At 42.0% G+C, this 22,538-nt stretch overlaps 1 protein-coding gene across 14 annotated transcripts in view; it reads left to right on the forward strand.

Annotated features, from left to right (window-relative positions):
* LOC126393455 (CUGBP Elav-like family member 1) overlaps window positions 1-22,538 on the forward strand; it is a 377,556-nt gene that overhangs the window by 6,470 nt on the left and 348,548 nt on the right. For 3 of the 14 annotated variants that reach the window (XM_050050348.1, XM_050049676.1, XM_050049743.1), the window contains 12 exons: window positions 9,709-9,896; window positions 11,617-11,699; window positions 13,031-13,079; window positions 13,929-14,227; window positions 14,398-14,559; window positions 14,678-14,747; window positions 15,924-16,046; window positions 17,054-17,167; window positions 17,330-17,515; window positions 19,704-19,724; window positions 20,075-20,218; window positions 20,402-20,574. In XM_050050348.1, coding sequence (XP_049906305.1) covers window positions 9,719-9,896; window positions 11,617-11,699; window positions 13,031-13,079; window positions 13,929-14,227; window positions 14,398-14,559; window positions 14,678-14,747; window positions 15,924-16,046; window positions 17,054-17,167; window positions 17,330-17,515; window positions 19,704-19,724; window positions 20,075-20,218; window positions 20,402-20,529 — 1,557 coding nt within the window. In that variant the 5' untranslated portion in view covers window positions 9,709-9,718 and the 3' untranslated portion in view covers window positions 20,530-20,574. Of the gene's footprint in view, window positions 1-1,042; window positions 1,489-9,708; window positions 9,897-11,616; window positions 11,700-13,030; window positions 13,080-13,928; window positions 14,228-14,397; window positions 14,560-14,677; window positions 14,748-15,923; window positions 16,047-17,053; window positions 17,168-17,329; window positions 17,516-19,703; window positions 19,725-20,074; window positions 20,219-20,401; window positions 21,917-22,538 lie in introns of those variants that run through there. The other 11 variants (XM_050050510.1, XM_050050422.1, XM_050050099.1 and 8 more) reach the window with 11 other exon arrangements.

A 22,538-nucleotide genomic window follows, 5' to 3' on the forward strand; every position in this document is an offset into this window, starting at 1 on the left:
TAAAACTCTCCACAGTATGAACAGTGGTTACATGAGCCTCAAAACCAGACACAACTCAGCCCTGAGCAGAGTGACCGTCCTCTACTGACCAATCAGACTGCAGTGTTCACAGCTCCACCTTTTAGTACCAGATCTGTGTGCTAGGTACCCCAACAGAGGGGGGACCAAACATGGGGACAGTAAGGAACGCTTCTGTTGGTACCATCCACAACTTTTCAGAGTGGAAACAGAAACATACAGGACTGCCTGGTGGAAATGGGGCAAAAATGAATACAAAATACAACCATTTAAAGTTGTACGCCCTCCCCTTAGCCCAAAAAAGTCCCCTGTTTTGCACCACATCCTCCCCCGTCATAAATAATGAACAGTCCCTAATACCCTGAGATGATGATAGATGTAAAGCTTTCCATAAAAGAGATTTGGTTCGAAGCTTTTAGAAAGACGCTCTTGTTATTTCACTGACTTGTTTGTGGTCTTAGGAAAATAGCATCCTGAGATAATTGAGTGCTGTCATGTTGCAAAATAAATATGCACTAGTTTGTGTAACTTTTTTATTTTTGCGCTATATTAACTCCACTGTTTTGTTCCATACATCCCTGGAGTCCACCTCGTTCCATTGGTGTGTGTATTTTTGTGTGTGTGTGTGTGTTTGTGTGTGTGTGCACAGTGGGCTGCACACAAAGACCAAAGCCAGTGTCATTTGACATCGGCTGCCCTCTGTTTTTACACACACAAATCACACACAAACCAGTGCAGCCTGCAGGACAACAGGGTAAACACAGACCCCCTCAGGCCGGAACCTAATTGTTAGCCGCTGGTGTGGCTAGTCCGGGGATTAGCTACTGGCTGGGGAGCACTATTCACTCCCTCTTTCATTCCCTCTGCCCACTGGGCCTTATCACCATCAATCTGACACCCTGTTTATCTGACGCTGCAGCTAGATCTGCTGGCCTAGGAGAAATGTTCACAAAGGCCGTGGATCATCAGCACTTTGATTGTGGGAGCCCAAATGGCCATTACTTTCTCTGGCCCCAGTGATCCCAGCAGCCCTCCATGATCTCCATGCAGTTGTCAGTCCCAGTCCCAGAGCCTGGAAAGCCGACCTGAAGGCCTGTCACTTTGTGTCTGTCATTTGTGCTCTCCTTCCATCTCAAACCAAGGCGACTCCTCGGCCAAGTTCTGTTTGTTGTGTTCATGTTCCAGTGGACGGGTTCTCCATGTGGATTGGTTTGTCGCCGCACACTGTTTTTCTCTGCCTTTCGTGCGCTGTCGGCTGCCTCAGTTTAACCTTCAGCAGGACTTATCAACAAGTGTTCGATCTGGAGTTTACCACCACCCTCTGATCGCTGCGTCAGTTTAGCTTCATTGTCGTGTTGTGTTCAAAGAAGAAGGAAAGAAACAAACACATTTTGCCGTCATGGCGTCTTTTAAGTTGGATTTTCTCCCTGAGATGATGGTGGACCATTGCTCTTTGAACTCTAGTCCTGTGTAAGTAACTTCACTTTTGAAGGTTTTTCTTTTTTTTTTTTTTTTAAGGTTGTCGTGTGTCTCTGGAAACCAGCTTGGACAGATCGGTCATTTTTAAAGTCTTTATTGTGATTTTGTATTTAATTAGTAATAATCAGGAGCAGCTGTGTTGTAGAGCGTAGCGGTGTAAATCACAAGTGTCATCATGATGCAATATTACATCAGTTCTTTGCACGAGACCATATTTGCCGATATTACAAAGTCTGCCACGATACAATTTCGATTTGATGCAATTCAGGGGCCTGTGATCAATATGAGGCGATATTAAATACACAATTAACGCAGTCTGTTACAGAAGAAGCTAACACCCCTTTCATTTTTGTTTTTGGCTATAACAACACATCAGCAATATAAATTATTGTAAACTGACTCCACTAACACACATTAAATAGCACATAGAATAAGTTAACCTTCAGGGTTTTCTGTCAGAGACCTTTCTGGAAGAAATGATTATATTTTAACCCAAACCATGAACTGTTTCCTGTAACTTCAGGGTTATCTGGCTCGAAGTCTTGAAGGCAAACGTCTCCCACCAGCCATAAACATAGATTAACAGTAACATCATTTAACTTCTCCGAAAAAACTGTCAAGCTACACAGACGAAACATTTGTTTTTTGCTTGTCACCCATTGTTAGCCTAAGCACCTTTACATTGCATGAATTAGCTTAGCGGCTAGCAGAGTTTTCTTCTGCTCATACCTTAAAAAGTTCCATGTATTATGTATATTTTTTGTTACTCACCATTGGTTTAAATCACAGCTTCTCTCTATAGAACAGCAGAGTTGAATTTCAGTCTGCATGCATGTTTTTTCAGCCCAACATTACTGAAACAGCAACTAATGTTGCTACAAGGAGTTAGCGGAATGAGATGCCCGACAAGGCAGGTAACTTTACGTCGTGTTTCATCTCGTAGCAGCGTTGTTTATGTACGGCATGCATAAACAGTTTGTCTGTTGACGCGTTTTTTCTCCAAAATCTGAAATATTTCCACACTGCTGATTTATTCCTGAATAAACATCGTCATCGTCTTTCTCCTGGCTGCTCGACATTATCTATCTGCTGCTGTCTGATGGTGACACAGAATATCAAAATAACGGCGTATACTAAATATGATGATATAGATCAATGTTTTCATTTTGCATTGATGATGTTGGATCGTTGATCGTTGAATCAATATAAAGATCCAGATAGATGGATGGTAACACCCCTAGTGGAGTGTCAGGGTGGCACCTTTCAACACGCCTTCCTTTAAGGTTTGGTTTTGTGTTTTGACTGATTCAGATGATAATCACTTTGAGTCCTTATGGAAGTCTGCCTCTGATTCTTTGCATATTATCTTTGCATGAAACAGTGACTCAGAGTTCTGTGCTCAATAAACTGCTCTAACAAACTAAAATGAACAATCCCACTTCAGTCATCATGACCACATCATCAGTGTTCTTATTTCCCAAAATAGTCTTTCAGCATATTTCCCTTGAAAGTTATTTCACTGCATTGGTGTATACGGACATGTTTGATGTTGTTGCAGTGTTCCTACAATCATGGAAAACCTGGAAGAGCCATGAAATGTCACAGTCACCTTTTCCAGGCCTGGAAAGTCAGGTGTTTTTGTAACGATACATTCATTTTGAGTTGATGCCTGCAACATGTTCCCAAAGAAGTTGTGACAGGGGCATGTTTACCACTGTGTGACATCACCTTTTGTTTTAACAACACTCAGTTAGTGTTTGGGGACTGAGGACACTAGTTGTTGAAGTTCTGAAAGTGAAATTCATTGCTTGATCTACATCTTAAGTTGTTCAACAGTCCTAGGTCTCTGTTGTCATATTTTGCGTTTCATAGTGTGCCATACATTTTCAATGAGGGACAGGTCTGGCCTGCAGGCAGGCCAATCTAGTACGTTAGTGGTGGACTTGCAGCTGGGGAAAGGCTGTAACGGAGAATAGCGGCACTTTCTAGCTGAAACAAATCACTAATAAAAGCTTCTAAACACGACTGAACATGTTCCAGAGAAATGACCACAGTAGCCCCTTTTTCCACCAACATTTCCAGGAACTTTTATTTCCAGGAATTTATTTACCTTGGTAAAAAAAATTCCTGGTATTCTGTGTGGTTTACGTTTCCACCGCACCTCAATGTTCCAGAAAATGTATTCAAATCAGGCTGATGACGTCGATGATCCGGCGTGTGTCCTGTATTTAGCTCCGCCAGCTTGGCTGGTTACATGCAGGTGTAGAGAGTTGGGGCTGTTTGTCTCAGCCAGCAGCTCAGTCTAAAAGTATTTTACGATAAGTGTCAAACTAAGTTAGTCTCCATACAGACAGCTGTCATTTGAGCTTATTAGTAACAATTTGCTGAACTAGTGTGCTGTCCTTGTGTAAGACATAACGTTAGTGTCGGTGGATGAGAGACTGTGGGCGGAGCATACTGAATATTGCTGTCTACATGTTGACATGTTCATGCTGATGAACACATGTATTGATAAAGTATTGGCTTCTTACTCGCTAAGGGTTAATGTCACTCACAGTAACGAGTGTAGCTGCCGTCAACTCGAGTCATTTTCGAGTTATCTTTCGTTTCCACCGGGACCGCTCAGCTGTTCACTGGATACGGTGTCGTGTAGGCGCGTGTGTATGTGTGTGGAGGAGTTCAGTGCCAGCACCAAAGAACCAATACCTTTAGTGCTTATCAATACTACGGCCTTTCATCATTTAGCCCCGGGGCTAATTTAGTACCAAGTTTCGGTACCCATCCTTAATCAAAACACAAATTAAGTGAAGCTTGTGGAAATGAAAAAAAAAGTTTGCAGCGGCTGCCCATGCCAGGAAGTGCGGAACACTGCAAGCAGCGTTCTTCAGCACACAGCCCCGCCTCTCAAGAATTCCAGGGAATCTGAAAAGTCCAGCCCCCCCCCTACTAGGTACTTTTTTCACGGAAAGTTTGGGGTTGAGGGAAAGTTTTTTCCCCCAGGTAATTTCGGTGGAAACGCGCCAAGGTTTTTCAAAATCCCGGGTAAATGATAAAAGTTCCTGCGGTGGAAAAGGGGCTATTGGCAACCAAGATTACATGTTTCCCTGGTGTTAGCATCATGTTTCCCTGGTGTATGTTTCCCTGGTGTTAGCATCATGTTTCCCTGGTGTTAGCATCATGTTTCCCTGATGTTAGCATCATGATGCTAACTACATGTAGAAGCGTAGACCATGTAACGTAAGTACTTGCAGTATAAATCTGGCACACTATGACATCATACTGTAGCCAGAACAGAGAAATGTTGTAAACAGGTTATTCAGAGTGTTCTGCAGTCTGAGGTCTGTGCTCACAGGGATTACATCTACATATGTTTACATCAGTATTTAAAAAATTTGGCCATGTTTAATATGAACATCCATCATTGTAACACTATGTAAGACATAAAATACAGAAACATATAATAGGTGCCCTTTATACAGTCTTATTGCAGATCAGATATTGACATCAGTAGTCAATGAGCTAGACTGTAAAATTGCAGTTACACAAAATGTTATGCTCCCAGTGGTTATTTGTGACAGGCTTAGTTAATGTTCATTTCAGTGGATGTGTAACAGTGTAAAGGCCTGAACTCTGCATGTTTTGTTGGATGGATGTTCTTTAGGTGACACACTAAGTTAGGTGTTTCCTCTCTTGGTTGGCACGTAGTTTAATTCTGCTTCATGTCAGTCTTGAAAGATGCATTTATCAGTCAGCAGCCCCTTTTAAACTGCCCATTAAAGGTGGAAATGTCGTGTCATTATTCCTGCTTGCTGTCTGTGTAAAAGGCACAATCGTGGAACGGGGGGACAGAGTTGTCTCACCTTTAAGGAGGTAGCGGAGGTAGTGCTGGTGCCGAATTAATGCAGGAACAGATGGGTGTGACATTTTGCTGACATGTTATGTGTGTGACCCTCTGCCGGGAGATTTAAAATGCAGTAAGCAGCTAACTCAAAGAAGAAGAACAGCAAATTGTGGAGACGACTAGGTCCTGGAGCTCCTTACCCTCTGAGCACAGGAGGAAATCATATAACAGGGACTGTAAATGATTGTTTGTATCATGTTATGTCATGGTTGCTTAGAATACACTGCCTGCCACGTTATGTTCTTTGTCACACGAGAGGCCGAAGCTGTTGTGCCACACGTCACGCCTCGTTCGCTCACCAAAGGCCGACATCCGATCTTAAATCCCAAACTGAGGCAGCATTATGCCGGTGTTGTGCAGTTCTGTGTAAAAAAGCAAAGGCAGCGTAATGAAGGGTCTTCGTTGTAGCTCCATCGTGTGTTTCCCACAGAATTAAATGATAGTTGTGGTGGTAGGTGGTAAGGCTGGAGGGGCACAAACCTTCTGTTGCTGCCATTACACAAGTTAGACGTGACACTGCCACTGGCGGAGGGACTGCATAGTGTGTGGTTTACATGGAAACGCAGCCAGTTTCATTTGAAGTAGGTTGGAATAACGATAGATGTGGATGGATCCGTTGTAGGTGTGTTTGTCAATCCAGTCTGATGCCCTCCACTAAAATGACAGTGCTGTTGTTGAAGAAATAGAACGTTCTGTTGTTATATGAATTAATGAACGGTTGGAGCTTGGCACTCTGCAGCAGCATCTGTGCCCAGAGTACACTCGGCCAGTCCGAATGTGGTGCTCTGAATAACCAAACTGTACGTTTCCACAGTGCTCTGAATTTACCAGTGGTCCAGTTTGTGCCAGACTGTGCTCTATTTAGGAATGCACCCAATTGTGTTAGTAAGCGAGAGTGCAAGAGCGAGGCATGCAGCTCCACAAAGAGAAAATCACTATGTGGCGGTCAGGTTTGATATTGTGGCAGGCTGCCAGAAATAAATTTTTGTGTGGGAAACCAATATGCCAATATTTTTATATTAACAACAACTATATGTTTATGTGAAAGGTGAATTATCACCAACTGTGCAGTCTCCTCTCCTTTGGTATGATTGAGAACAGCTTTACTGTTTTGGATCAGTCACACTGTTCTCATCAACCGTTCGTCCACCAGCAGCTGTTTCCAGTGAAAAAACTCACTGTACACCACCTGGTCTGCACCAGACAGCAGTGAACACAGTTAAAGACTGACTAGTGAACATAGACCTCCTTTACACCTCGCTTTAAAAAGCATTTTGGGTCATCGGATTGGACTTCCACTTTTGTAAAATGAGTAGGGCTGCCCCACGACAAAGAATTCTCCCAGTGGACCAACAGTCGTCATCGGGGTCCATCAGTGGACTAGTCTCCTGCATGTTTCTGATATGAATGTAATGATGAAATGATATATTTTGGTGGTTTGAGTTGAAGGTGTGAGAAAGAATAGTATCAGTAACATTGTTAACACTGTGCTACATTACAGAGAAATACAAAACCGTACTAATGAACCTTCATTAATATAGGCCTATATTTTATCTACAAGTGCACGTCACACACTGAGCGAGCCGCCTGTTAATGACGCTGTGGGCTAATGGGCATGTAGCTACTTCCATGTTTCAGATGATACGTCATGTTTGTAGTCGACCAATGAAGATGAGTTTACATATCACCTTGGGTTCGTCCTTCACCTTCTCAAAATGATCCCACACTTTGGATTTCCTGCCCGACATGTTATTAACTAGCCTGTGGAATAACCGCAGGTACCAGCCCTGGAGATTAACCTGACTCCTGTCTGACTGCTGAGCGTGGACACTTCCTGTGTCTGTCCTGTCAAAGTAAAGTCACACATGGTCCAGTCATATAGGTTTGGATTTATTTTGACAAGGCGCAGCTCTTCATAGAGTTTCACATTTTTTTGTTTTCTGTGACGAGGCGAACAATGAAATCTTGCTGACTAATGACCTTTCTGGTCGACTAACGTTGCATTGTTATGTCAACAAGTAAAACATAACTAAAGGTTAGCTCCATTCTCTTCACTGTGACCTCTGCTTTGGACTGCAGTTTCACATAGGTCACATACTGACCACACTGTTATGACACAAAGCTGGTTGAAAATTGGCAGAGTATCCCTTTAATGACAAAAGCACAATCTCCAGTATCATGAAGTCTACTATGTATTTCACAGAGAGCAGTGAAAAGATGCAAGGATGCTGTGATTATGATTGGTTTGAGTTAACAGGACAGGGCTGCAAATAACAGGAGAGAGCGGCAGTGAGAGTCAAAACGCCAGGTTTTAAGTGGCGTCTTTCTGCAGCCAAGGCTGTTGAGGTTGACATCTGTTGGTGTGAAGAACTCAAACTATTGTTTTATCACTAAGAGTGAACAATGTGTTTAAAGTGTGCAAGTTGAAAGTGGAATACTCAGAAACTAGCAAAGTTTTGATGGGATGTAAAAGTTTGAAAGCCTGTTTTCCATCTACATAACAGTGTCAGAAGACGTGTTGTTGGGAGGTGGTGTCATGACATAAGTAGCATGACATAATATAACAGCAGTATTATAAGGCAGTGTTTACTGGAACATGCTACAAAAACTACAGTCAGAGATGTTGCAGCAATTCAAGAAGGCTTCAGCAACATTGTTGTAGCTTTTGTTGTTATGATGGCGTTTTATGTCTTTTCTAATCTGTATATTACAGTTGTTATGTATTAATAAATATCATGTTGTGTTTGTACAAAGAAAAACAAAGATGTTGACCTCAATCTCTCTTTGTTTGTGCATGTGACAGTGAACAATTGCCTGGTATGTAATAAGCATCCTCATATAATTACTCTTAGAGGTACAATATGTGATTGTTATTATGACGCAGTCTGATGGCTAGAAATTTTTTTGGCATTGTTCGTTTCTGCAAAACATGAATACATTGGATTTGTACGTTATTATGTAGCTGAAATCCTGAACTTTATATTTCAACAACGCTGTGGTTATGGTGGTTTGGTTAGTTATGGTCAGGAAAAGATAAAGTTTTGGCTTTAATTGTGTTCACATGGAATCATGGAGATGGTAGATGGCACAGTTGATGTCATGTTCGTGGATGAGAGCAGGACGGTAAAATTAGGTGAGGCCGGGAGAGATTACTGGTAACACTAACGGAAGATGCATTGACATTCAAAGTTAAAATATTTGAACTTTTTGCCATCCTTAGCAACAGAATTTACAACCAGATGTTACGTAGCTCCTTCACACACGAAAAAAAATGTGGACATCTGCACAATTACTGGACATTGCTAGAAAATAGGGATGCACGATATTGGATTTTTTGCTGATATCCAATATATAACAACTTAATTGACCAATACCTCTCTCAGTATGTCCACTTTTTCCCCACCTAATTTTAGCGATCATCAAGTCTCTTCTGTAGTGGAATTAACATCATATTATACATGAATACTCTTATCGTGACGGTCCACCTGCAGATGGAGACATGAAATACAACACTGTTCAGTGTATGTGATATTCATTCATTGTGCACAATAAGAAAAAGATGATATGCTGATATTATCGTTCAGCCCTACTAGAAAAATTATGTGAAATATTAAACATAAAATCATTTTATTTAACATGCTTTATTACAGTCTTTGTAAACAATTCGACACCTTTGCAAAATATTGTCCTGCATATTTCATTCTACCAGCCTGCCATTCTGTCGAACTGTTTGTTCGTCTGGTGCTGTCTGGAAACTGTTCTCCGTCTGCCTGATTCCATGTGAACGCAGCATTAAAACACCTGGTTTTGGGGGCACAATACTGACAGGAAAAGCAGCGTTATCTCGGTAAAAACAACTGTTCATGCCACTATTCCCATTTGAAACACAACCACATTTGGAGCATAAAAAGCTGAAGGAATTACAGCGATGACTCACTAAAACATAACTGGTTTTGTTGTATTGTTGGTCTCAAACCCCCTCATGACACGCCATCCATCATTTTGTCCTCCTCCAGATGACAAAATCAGCTTAAATACCACCAAAGGAGTGTTGATATGATACATACAAAATGTGCACATGTGAAGTGTTCATGTTTTGCAGAAACGTACAATGCCAACATGTTCTTGTGGCGACTGGGCTGTATGTCGTAGATAATCATAAGTTTTTCTTGCACATTTGTTTTGCTGAACAATCTGCAACTGAAGATCCAGCAGTCTGTTGTTGAGTTGTCGTATTTATGTGAATATGTACTGTGTGTATATAACGTGCTTCTGGTCTCCATCTAATGCTCTGGTATTTGTCTTTGCAGTGGGAAGAAGATGAATGGGTCTCTGGACCACCCCGACCAACCAGATGTTGATGCCATTAAGATGTTTGTGGGACAGATTCCACGGTCCTGGTCTGAGGAGCAGCTTCGTGAACTATTTGAGCCTTATGGAGCAGTTTATGAGATAAATGTTCTCCGAGACCGCAGCCAGAATCCACCACAGAGCAAAGGTCAGCCTGCAGTAACTGTTTTCATTTCAACCTGTAGTAGTTTAGAAGTAGTAGTTTTTAGACATGAGAATCTTTTGGCCCATTTTCTTGTGTGTGTTCAGGTGTATAAGGACAGGGAAAAACATGTTTTCAAAGATGAGTTACTAGACCTTAGTATACACAGACCCCTTTCCACCAACATGGAACTGGTTTTGTTCTGGTACCTGCACCTAATTTTGAAGCGTTCAGAGCATTTCAACCAAAAATAAACCGTTTGCAACCCAAAAAGTTGGTTCCCAGGTGGAACCAAAAATTACCAGGTTTTCCTTGACCTGAAGTTCAAACCATGGTGACGTCAGTGGGTGTGTCACATTCTACAGGTCAGAAAGAGGATAGAGAAGTAAAGTCAGAAATGATCAAAGAGTATGCAGTGGTTTCAGTAACAGCTGGTCTATGCTTGTTTTTTGGGGAAAAACAAATATCTTTCCAAATAGAACAAAAGTTCACAGGTGATAAATTTAATCTGTGATTATGCTATTGTTGTCTACTTCCACAGTGCATTGTTAGGTGTGGTGATATATCGAATATACATGATGTATCGCAGCTTGTTCTTCTTGGGTTGTATAAAATGACTATATCACAAACATCAAATATAAATGGTGACGTTATTTTTTAAGCCACCGGCATGAGACTGGCTTCAGCGAGACCCATAAACATGATCTATCACACACACCCCTCTGCCCGTCCAGACCACTTTCTCCTGAGTCATAGTGTGTAAGCAGGTGAAGTGTGTTCTCATCTTCAGGGATCCAGACTGCTTTTATTCAGTCACATTTTGTGACCACGAAGCACCACTTGCAAAATGTCACAGTGAATAAATCCTCACATTTAAAGGCGCAGCAGCAACAGTTTAACTGTGTGCTAACTGCTAACAGCTAACAGCTAACTGATCGAGTTCACAGCAAAAACATCAACACTTGTGGCCCGAGACGAGCTGGAATCGTCAAAATAAAAGCACCAGTGGTTCCACTTTGATTTATTTAATTATAACAGTACTTTATTTAACTCTATCATAACAATATATTATTTAACTTTAATCTAACAGTATTTAATATCACTTTATCATAACAGTACTTAATTTCACTTAGATATAACAGTATTTTATTTAACTTTTTTATGACAGTAGCTACTTCATTTAACTTTATTCTATTTTATTTAATAATTTTGTATTTCAGTAGTCTACAGTGCTTTAGAGATGTCAGAATATTGCAAAATATATCGTGTATTGCCATATAGCCTAAAAATATTGCGATATTTTTTTAAGCCATATCGCCCAGCTCTATGCGTTGTGCAGCGCCCTCTGTTGATGACACATCGTTGATCACAGTGTTTCCACTCAAATCTGGTTCGCCAGATAGCACCAAGTCTCCATGAACCATGAACAGAACCAGAGCTGTTGGTGAAGAAGGGGTCATAGTGTACTAATTACACTTTTAATGTGACAAAGTCCTTGTTTTCATATTAACATCATATCATGATTATTTAACAGGTACTTCTGGTAGTTATTATCATTGTGAATTCTGGAGGTAATATCTTTAATAGTTATATTATTAATAGTGTTTTTGATTGGTGAGGACCTCATAATGACCTGGTGGTGCAACTGCCCAGAGATATAAGAGTTTTACACAGCACATGTGCTGAGTCAGGTGTCTGACAGAAGGTGTCTTTCATTCCCCGGCAGGCTGCTGTTTTATAACATACTATACTCGAAAATCAGCCTTGGAAGCACAGAATGCTCTGCACAACATGAAGATTCTTCCAGGGGTAGGTGACAGCCTCTTTCATCTGACCTTTCAATGCATGCTGGTTCATATGGAAGCTTTGGACTTCCTCTCTGTGGTTGGTCATTAACAGCTGAACCAAAGGTGGGATGCATGAAGTGTCTGAGCTGATACAGCAGCGAGCAGGTCTGTCGTTAGGAGTCCAAGTGTCAACAGTGTTGGAATTATTTCTTTGTCTTTCTTGTATTTAAAGGAATAGTTTGAATCTTTTGAAGTGGGGTTGTATGAGGTATTTCTCCAGTCAGTTTATTACCTACAGTAGATGTCAGTTGGCACGCCCCCAGTTTGGAGAAGCAGGAGTCTGACACAGAAGCTAAGCCATTTAAGTGAACATTGTATTTAGAATATTTTCACCGCTTTACTTTACCGTCAGACAGGATTTCTGACGGGAAACTGAAGCCATAATAATATCTCTCTCTTCAAAGCCAGACTCAACTGAGAAGAACAGTGTTTTAACGTCACTGAACACAGGAGCTGCTGGTCTACTGCTGCCTCCATCTGTGAGTTAGTTTGAGTTATTGTGTAACTTTGGCGTTTCACAGGGTTAGTTCGGATTCACCAAAGTCACACAATAACACAAACTAACTAACTGATCGAGGCAGTGGTACACCAGCAGCCTCCATGTTCAGTGAGCTAAAATGACTGTTTTTGTCAATGGAGTCTGGTGGCTTTGACGAGAGCATAGAAGAGGAACTAAAGCCATTAACTGCCCTTCTGTTGGAACGGCTCTCTGACGGAAAGGTAAAGCAGTATTAGTCATTTAGCACGTGAAATTTGATGGAAATCAGCCAAACAATTTTAATCTTTTAGTTATGTTATGACAGAGAATTACTCCATGACACCAAGCGTGGAGTGTCCGGCTTTACAAATCTGTCATGTGCACTGGAGTTAGCTCAGGGCTTAACTAGCTTTGCATATTATTTTGCATGTTTAAGCCTTGGATATGGAACTCAAGACTTAGTGTCAGTGGTACGACAAATTTGCCTTATTTGCACTCAGCCCAGCTGCCAGATGAAAATTTTAGCATTGTACGTTTGCAAACCATAAATACTGGGGTTTTAAGGTATACCATGATGTAAAAGTTGATGGTTATCATACCGTGCACATGTGCTTATCTACTGGGGGAAAAAAAGCAGCTAGACGGAGAATTTCACCTTTATTTTAGTTACTTTTAAAGGGAGACTTTTTACACATAGTCAACCAGGTTAAAGAGGAAGTTAACCTCTGAACCTACTGCTCACATCACTGATAGTCATCACACAGCACACGAGTCAGCAGTATAAGTTCTAACGTGTTCTTTGTTGTCTTGTTCAGATGCACCACCCGATCCAGATGAAGCCGGCTGACAGTGAGAAAAACAATGGTAAGAATTCTCTATCATTTTCTTCTGTCTCCTTTGATACCAGCAAACAACTCTGTAATGACAGCCCTAAAAAAACTTAATGCATCAAACAGTTGTAATTATGTAATTTGTGAATGTCATTATTTGGGTGAAACTGTTGAATGGCATCATTTACTAAGACCAGTCAGGAACTGGTACCTATTTAATACAGGTTCTCCTGAACCATAAGTGTATTCACTCTGAAGCGCTGCATCATCCAAATTATCCAAAGTAGTGTGGATGTGACCTTTAAACATTTTTATCCTGCTGAGAAAATGAGCAAAGCTTCGGAACCTAATACAGGACATTGCAAGTCAAGGAAAATCAACAGTGATGACGTCTGAAACACTGTGCTGTAATAATTCCTCTTGTTCAAACTGGTCACTTAAAGATCCTCCCTGAAGTTCTTTCAGTGCCAAACAGTATTTAAAAGTATTTTAAAAGTTGATCTAAAGCTAATCTGAGGCTTCGGCAGTCTGAGTAAATTAAATCATGTGAATATGTTTTTGCACCAAAGGTGAAGTGTGGATTTTGTCACTTACATTACACATCACATTACTGTACTGTAGGAAGGATCTGTTAACGTCCAGTCTGATCACAGCAAGCAAAACCGGTTTTGATGTTTATACGGGCACCTGACGGTGTTTTCAGGCAGACCTGAAAAAGTTGTGATCCCAGACCTCAGATTTTGTCCTGAATCTAACTCAACATACTGATGACATCATTTGTAAAAGAGCCGCAGTTACACACATGTGCATGTTGAACGTAACGTTGCACCATTTACGTTGACACAGAGCAGGTGTGTTTGATGTTGTGTTGTGTTGAATACAGCAGTGGAGGACAGGAAGCTGTTTATCGGAATGATCTCAAAGAAATGTAACGAGAACGACATCCGACTGATGTTCTCACCGTACGGACAGATAGAGGAGTGCCGGATACTTCGAGGCCCTGATGGACTCAGCCGAGGTGAGGCAGAGTGCAGACAAGATAGAATTTTCCTCAGAGAAGTCTCCTCTCAGAGTCGTGACACATCGTGTTTCTCTCCTGCAGGTTGTGCATTTGTGACATTCACAGCGAGACAAATGGCCCAGTCAGCCATCAAGTCCATGCACCAGTCCCAGACCATGGAGGTAAACCTCAGCTTCTTTACGAAAAATAACATTTGATCTTGTGACCCTGATTTCAAAAGTGGTGGATTACGGTGTCTCTACTGTTGAAATATTACAGTGACAAATCATTCGAAGAAGCACAGTGTTTACGTCAAACTGTCAGAGTATAAAAATTTCCTGTGTGTGTCCAGGGCTGCTCGTCGCCCATCGTGGTGAAGTTCGCAGACACTCAGAAGGACAAGGAGCAGAAGCGCATGGCCCAACAGCTGCAGCAGCAGATGCAGCAGCTCAGTGCTGCCTCCATGTGGGGAAATCTCACGGGGCTCAACAGCCTGGGGCCTCAGTACCTAGCAGTGAGTGTCTGTTTGTGCTCAACCTAATGATCAGCTTGTTGACGAAGCAGTTTCCTCAGTTTAAACTTCCCCGTCACTTCCACTTTAGCATGTTGTTTCTCATATCTCCTGGCTTTAGCTCTACTTACAGCTACTGCAGCAGTCGGCCTCCACGGGGAACGCACTCAACAACCTGCACCCTGTTTCAGGTACACACACTCAGAAACACACACAGACATGGCACCATGAACTATCATGATGTCATGTAAGGTAAAGAGTTCAGTATGTCAGTATGTTGTTGGCTGAATAATAATCACACTAGTGGCTTCTGGGTCTGAAAGAGGTCCATGTCATTTGTCAAACCTGCACAGCCAGTAAAACTCCAGAAGAGAACGCCTCCTTATATACTTGCTTTTATGCCTCTGCGGCGGCGAGAGCTGCAGCCAGAGGCATCATGTGTTCGGGTTGTCTGTCCAAACGTCCGTCCATCCCATCCTTGTGAACACAATATCTCAAAAACGCCTCAAGGAAATGTCCACTTGGACTCAATGATGAACTAATAGGTTTTTGGTGGTCATAAGTCAAAGGTCAAGACCACTGTGACCTTGTCTGTCTCATTCTCGTGAATGTGCTATCTTAAGAAGGCCTTGAGGATATTTCTTCAAACTTGGCACAAAGCTTGACTTGGACTTGAGGATGAACTGATTAGATTTTGATGATCAAGAGTCAAAAGGTCAAAGGTGCTGTGACCTTGCATCCATCTCATTTTGTGAATGCAATATCTCAAAGAAAGCTTGAGGGAATTTCTTCAAATTTGGCACAGAAGTTCACTTAGAAGGAACATCTTTGGAATAGAAGTTGATTGTTCTTTTGTCATATTGTACTTGGACAAAACCCCAGACAATCTCATGACCCAGGAAAAATACCTGTACAAAGTATTTTTGGCTGCAAGCAAGAAAGCCATCACACAGAGGTGGCTACAGGCTCGTCCCCCGTTAAAGGACGACTTGGATTGCAGTTATTAACAAAATTCACTGTGTGGAGAAAATCACCTTTCCTTTGAGACTGCAACTTGGTCAATATATAAACTTTTCGGGCCATTATTCAAAGTCATATCTCAGGAAGAGAAGTGTAGACAGTTGGTCAGATACTGAATTGGTGACTCTAATCTTGAAACTGTGCTGATTGTAAAGATCCTCTGAGCTGTCGGGGGCACAGTGGGTTTGAAGCGTCCATGTCTCACAGACATGGATGTAAACTGTAAGAGAAACTTGACGTGTGTGCAGAGACGTACAACCCATGGTGGTAATTGTAGTTTATATATACAGAACGGTCAGATGAAGGGTGAGCGCAAGCTTTAACGTCACTGTTTGTGTTTCTGTCAGGTCTTAATGCCATGCAGAACCTGGCTGCTCTAGCAGCTGCAGCTACTGCCACACAGGCCACGCCCACAGGCTCCAGCGCCATGACGACATCTAGCAGCCCACTAAGTGCACTAACAAGCTCAGGTAAAAAAAATTACAACTACAGAACTGTTTCATAGTCAAGGTACACACACTAGGTGCACATAAACCAATATTGATAGAATTCTGTCCGCACTGTGAAACATCTGTACATTTATATATACTTACTTTATTGTGTATATGTATATATTTATATGTATATAAAGTGCATATTTGTATGTATATAAAGTGCTTTACAATTCAGCGGCAGAGACAAAAAGCAAAGAGATAATCAACTAATTAATCAAGTAATTAAAAAATATGAAAACAGATTAAAAAGATATGTTTTGAGTCATCATTTAAAACTGTCCACTGAGCCAGCAAGTCTAATATTTAAAGGCTGAGTGTTCCATATTGTGGTAGCATGGTAGCTAAATGAAGCATCCCCAAAGGTTTTTGTAGAGACAGTAGGAACAGATAAAAGAGCAGCTGCGGAGGATCTCAGGGTTCGTGGAGAGACATAAGGTGATAGAGAATCTATAATATAGGAGGGGGTGATGCCATTAAGAGCCTTAAAAACCAAAAGAAGGATTTTAGTTTTTATATTTTTATATATATTTTTTTAGATTTTATTATAAAGTATATAAAAAAATTAAAATCAATTCTAAAAGATACTGGGAGCCAGTGCAGGTTACGTAGAACAGGAGTTATATGGTCTCTCCTTTTAGTTTTTGTTAAAACCCTGGCAGCAGCAGCGTTCTGAATGTACTGTGGTTTTGCTATGGCAGTTTTAGGTGGGCCGGTGTATGGGGTGTTACAATAATCAAGACAACTGGAAACAAAAGCATGGACAAGCTTCTCAGCATCTTGATGGTTCAGTAGAGGTCATACCTTAGCTATATTGTGTAAATGATAAAATGCAGTATTCGTTAATGAATTAAAATGAGCTTTACAATTGAGATCACAATTTAAAATGACACTGAGGTTTCTTACTAGAGTCGTTTAGCACTGTAACATCATGTTTGTTATAATGTTATTTATGATGACATTAACAGTGAATGTTCTCTGTGCAGGCTCCTCCCCAACCTCCAGCAGCAACTCATCAGTCAACCCCATGGCTTCTCTGGGGGCCCTGCAGTCTCTGGCTGCTGGTGCTGGAGCTGGACTCAACATGGGCTCTCTGGCAGGTACTGACCCACAGCTGGACCTGTGCACGTCCACTCATTAGATTACTGTCAGGCTGAACGCTCAATGTAAAGCTTTGTCTTTAAGATTGAAAGAGGAGATGTCATATAATGTCACTGTGTTTTCAAACTATTGTTACATCACACCATGTGACTGTGATGCAGGCATGGCGGCTCTGAACGGCAGCCTCGGCTCTGGAGGCCTGTCTAATGGCTCAGGAAACACCATGGAGGCACTGAGCCAGGCCTACTCAGGCATCCAGCAGTACGCTGCTGCTGCGCTCCCCAGCCTGTATAACCAGAGCCTGCTGTCCCAGCAGAGCGTCTCAGCTGCAGGCAGCCAAAAGGAAGGTGGGTTTAACAAAAAGGAGGTGACATGGGGGTGACTGGAGGGGGTATAGAAATGTAAAGAGAGCTGGAGCTGTTTACTGTACAACCACTGAGCATGCTTCACAGTGTTCCTGTCTTCTGTCCAGTGTTGGAGTTAAATTGAACAAACACAAAAACATCACGGGCTGCAGGCTAACATTTGAGCCTGTTCAATAGGCTGCCATAGCAACCCAGTGGCCAGAAAAATGTTGGCACTGTACGTTTCTGAAATCCAAAGATACTTTACATCTGCTCATTATTATGCAGTTAAAACTTTGTCTCAGCAGGCGCTGTGGTTAACGTGTGAATAACTAATGTGACACAACTAGGATTTGTCCCCAGGTTCATTGTAAACTCTGACTTATCCATCTGACTGTTAAGAAGCAGAAACAAGTGCTCAAAAATGACGTTCGAATATTCCTTCTAAAAATAACTCATAGGTTCGAACCATTCGAATATTTTTTTTTTTCCTCATTATGTCCACAAGAGGGCAAACTAATACAAGGAAACATAATTACTTGTAGGTATTTTTATTTCAACATAAACGTCTTTGAAAACATTTACATACCTACACATTAAAACACATAAAACAGTTATCTATAACATTACGTTATAAACGACCGCGGACCTCTCGCTCGCCCCCCCCTCTCTGACCCATTAGGCCACACCGCCCGCAGAAGCACCTCGAAGCGAAGCCAGTTTCCTTTCGGCGCCCATGTTAACCAACTGTGTCATCCACCCCGGCTGCGCCACGCCGCGCAGCTCCGTGGCCGGCTCGCACCCTGCAGCGATCATTTCGGCATCTGGTCTATTTTCTGGTCTGTTTTTTTTCTCCACAATCAAATATCAATTTTTACATTCGAAGGTCCATTTTTTTTTTCAAATTCGACTTTAGAATATTCGTTGACAGCCCAAGTGTCCTCTCACAGAGTTGGTGATTCAAACTAAACTTTCATCTCTGTCAGAGAAAACTGATCTGAGTTCAGACTGTTTACTTACAGCACAGCTACACTCACAGATAACTGAGCCTCCTACCTGCCTGTCAGACACCATCAACCCACAAACCTTCTCCAGTCCGGACTGAGTGGAGTCCTGCGGGGTGAAGCTGTGAAGTCTGCGAGTGGAGCTAGCTGCTAATAGCCACCACTGCAACTAACAAACTCCACAAATCCATTCAGCAGCTCCACCATCCACAGTCAGACACACACGGCTGATTATTTACTGCTGAATTACAGCTCACAACTTGCTCCAACGAAAACATCCTGGTGCAGACTATTTACTGGAGTTTACCAGTCGCTCATGTGGTATTTGAAGATAAGTACAAGCACGGCTGTTCTTGGCTTTCAACGTCCGATAGTCCACCACAAACATTTTCGTCACGTCTCGTCAACGAAAATGAATCATCGATTTTGTTTTAGTTTCTTTTATGAAGATCTATTTTTTGCTCATCATCGTTTCGTTTTCGTCAATTAAATAAACACTGGTTTAGGCACAAAAAGCATTTGATTATGGTCTGGAAAAGATCATGCTTTGGCTTAAAATACCTGATTTTGGGGGGCCGGTCGCAGCTGGAAAAGAAGCAACGTCTCAGTAAAAACAGCCTCTTTTCGTGGCACTATCACGGCTGGAAAAAAACAGATGGGTCACTACAAAACACCCAAATTGAGAGTGAAAGACGCTGATGGAAAAACACAGACGGGTTGCTTGAAAACAGCCACATTTAAAACCTAAAAAGCTGCTGGAAACACAGCAGTGACTCGCTGATGATGGTCTTCAGCAGTGGTCTGCAGTTTGGCAGGCATCTCAGCCCAGGTGTTATGCCATTTGTTGTCGCCTTCACCCCCCAAAGTCACTCTAGAAGTAGCAGTGTAGTAGTAGTAAAAATGTTGATAGATTCATATGAAACGTACAAATGTAACATGTGCATAGTTTGCAGAAACGTACAATGCCAACATTTTTCTCCGGAGACTGGACACAGACTCCCTCTGCAGACAGAAGACAGAAAAGCTAAGATGCTCAGTGCTCGACTCCTACCGTTATTTAAAGTAGTGTCATGGGTGGGTTGGTAGAGATGTGTAGAGATAGGTAGAGATGTGTGTGTGTGTGTGTGTTGTGTGTTGATCTCACCTTCTGCTAAGGATTCTGTCTTGTCTTAAATCTGCTGCGTCAGCCAGCGACAGTCGCAGCACTGGTAAGACATCACCACCTTCATGTCAACAGCTTTAAAACAAACTCATGTCCATAAACAATGTTAGTCCCTCTATAAACCATACTCTGATTTCATTCATTTATTTTTATAATTAAATTCTTACATGATACTACAAAGCTCCCCGGGGGTCACGTGGTGGAAAAAATATTCATGTGGAAATTCAGATTGGCAGACTGCGGTTTAGCAAACAGTTCAGTTTGTTGCCTCATCTTCTTAATCTGTTGACACAGATTTCCACATCCATTTTAATGAATTTATTGAGTCATACATTGTTCAAATATCTCTGTGTTTACTGTTTGTATGTTTAGTAAAACACACGTGTTGATTGGCAGGTCCAGAAGGTGCCAACTTGTTCATCTACCACCTGCCCCAGGAGTTCGGAGACCAGGACCTGCTCCAGATGTTTATGCCCTTTGGAAACGTCATCTCTGCTAAAGTCTTTATCGACAAACAGACAAACCTCAGCAAGTGTTTTGGTGAGTTCACGGCATTTTGGCGCAACATTAACCTGCTGCCATCTGTTACCAGGAGTTAAAACTCTGCAGACAGAGTTTAAGAATAAATATATCTTAGATACTAAGCCTCTAATACGACCTCCCACATCTAGCAACGAATCTTGTGTGCCCCTTCTGACTCAAGTGTTTTTATTTCTCCTCCAGGCTTCGTGAGCTACGACAACCCCGTGTCATCGCAGGCGGCCATCCAGTCAATGAATGGTTTCCAGATCGGTATGAAGAGGCTGAAGGTGCAGCTGAAGCGCTCAAAGAATGACAGCAAGCCTTACTGAAGGTGCTGAGGCACTGCAGACTTAGTTAGGCAGGGCGGTGTTATGGTAAGTGGAGTATGAATAACCAAGACTGGTCTACTCAGAAACTTGTCTATGCATTACAGGGCGATGTCTGCTGCGCTGCCTCTCCTGGTCACTATGTCCAGGCAACGAGTCACGTCAAGCTACATGCAAGAGTTTTCATGCTAGACTGGATTCTTCCTGTGTTACGTTGTGGTTCATGCACTTTGTTTTCCTTTTGATAAATGAGAGAAACAGGTGTATTTTCATTTAAGTTGAAATGTTATCAGTTTGCTGTGGTACATAATACACATATGAGTTGATTGTTAGGATGTGTTGCACATTGACAGTCAGGTCAGATAGGTGCCAAATCCATCTGTTATTACTTCCTGTCCCCCTCCCCCCCTCTGCACCACCCAGCAGGATGCTCCTGACATCAGGCAGCAGCTGGAACAGACAGAGCCACGTTTGATTAGGAAACATTAACATCATTATCAGGTTTACTTTCACACTGTTACAAACCAAAACGGGTGGTGATCCCTGCTCTGTATTGGGTGTCTGTATTATCTCCTGTCTGTGATATATATACACCTGAATTAGCTGTAAGGTTCAAGGTACAGAAGCTTACATTGTTCAGAAGGAGGAGCTCCACTTAAACATGCACATTTAGACATATCTGTCTTCACTCTGCGTTTGTAAAGTGTGTGTGTGCGTGTGTGTGTTGTGAGGGCAGAGTCTAGATTAGTGACTGTTGTGACAGTTCAGCAGGACGTTGATGCTGTGAACATTTTGTTCTCTGGTGTTTCCACTCTGAACTGAAGTCAGTCACCTCCCGTAACCTTCCTGCTGATAGAGGAAACATCCCGTTCTCATTCCCAGGGCATCAAACTCTGACGCTTCTTTATTAGACTCACCGGGCTCTCAGCTAACTCCAGTGGAAACCCATCCACGGCAAAACGTGATTCTGAGAGCCACTGAGGGAGTAAAAAGCGCAAGAAAGTCCAGGCAGGGTGAGTGGATGGGTTAAATGAAATTGGAATTTCATCCAGGCGACCACAGTTCATGTCCCATTGTGAAACCAAAGATCAGTGTTTGAACTTACGTCACTGACATACCTACGTCCAGGCCCCCAGGAAGTGCTCCAGGATTTGAAGCCAATTTTAGTGATGGGCAAACAGTGGAATTAAATCTGTCGTGTGGTGTCACGTGGCCCAAAAAGACCTCTTTCCAAAAACATAAGGGTTCAACGTTAATGTTTTTTTTCACTCGGCCAGTTGGAGAAGTGGGTCAGAAATCTAGCTGCCTGAGGTCAGTTTTTACTCCCTATACGAATGTTTTATATATTAGTAGTTTATCAAAAAACTAGTGCTGGTGGTTTGAGTTGAAGGTGTGAGAAAGAATAGTATCAGTAACATTGTTAACACTGTGCTACATTACAGAGAAATACAAAACCGTACTAATGAACCTTCATTAATATAGGCCTATATTTTATCTACAAGTGCACGTCACACACTGAGCGAGCCGCCTGTTAATGACGCTGTGGGCTAATGGGCATGTAGCTACTTCCATGTTTCAGATGATACGTCATGTTTGTAGTCGACCAATGAAGATGAGTTTACATATCACCTTGGGTTCGTCCTTCACCTTCTCAAAATGATCCCACACTTTGGATTTCCTGCCCGACATGTTATTAACTAGCCTGTGGAATAACCGCAGGTACCAGCCCTGGAAATTAACCTGACTCCTGTCTGACTGCTGAGCGTGGACACTTCCTGTGTCTGTCCTTTCACATTAAAGTCACACATGGTCCAGTCATATAGGTTTGGATTTATTTTGACAAGGCGCAGCTCCTGATAGAGTTTCACTTTTGTTTTTTGTTTTTTTCTGTGACTAAGCGACCACTGAAATCTTGCCGACTAATGACCTTTTTGGTCGACTATTAGGGAGCAGGCCTACAACATATTGTGTTATAAATATGCATCTAGATTGCCCTCTTCTGGTTCAAACTG

The sequence above is a fragment of the Epinephelus moara genome, chromosome 1, assembly GCF_006386435.1.
Source record: "Epinephelus moara isolate mb chromosome 1, YSFRI_EMoa_1.0, whole genome shotgun sequence".
NCBI lineage: Eukaryota > Metazoa > Chordata > Actinopteri > Perciformes > Serranidae > Epinephelus > Epinephelus moara.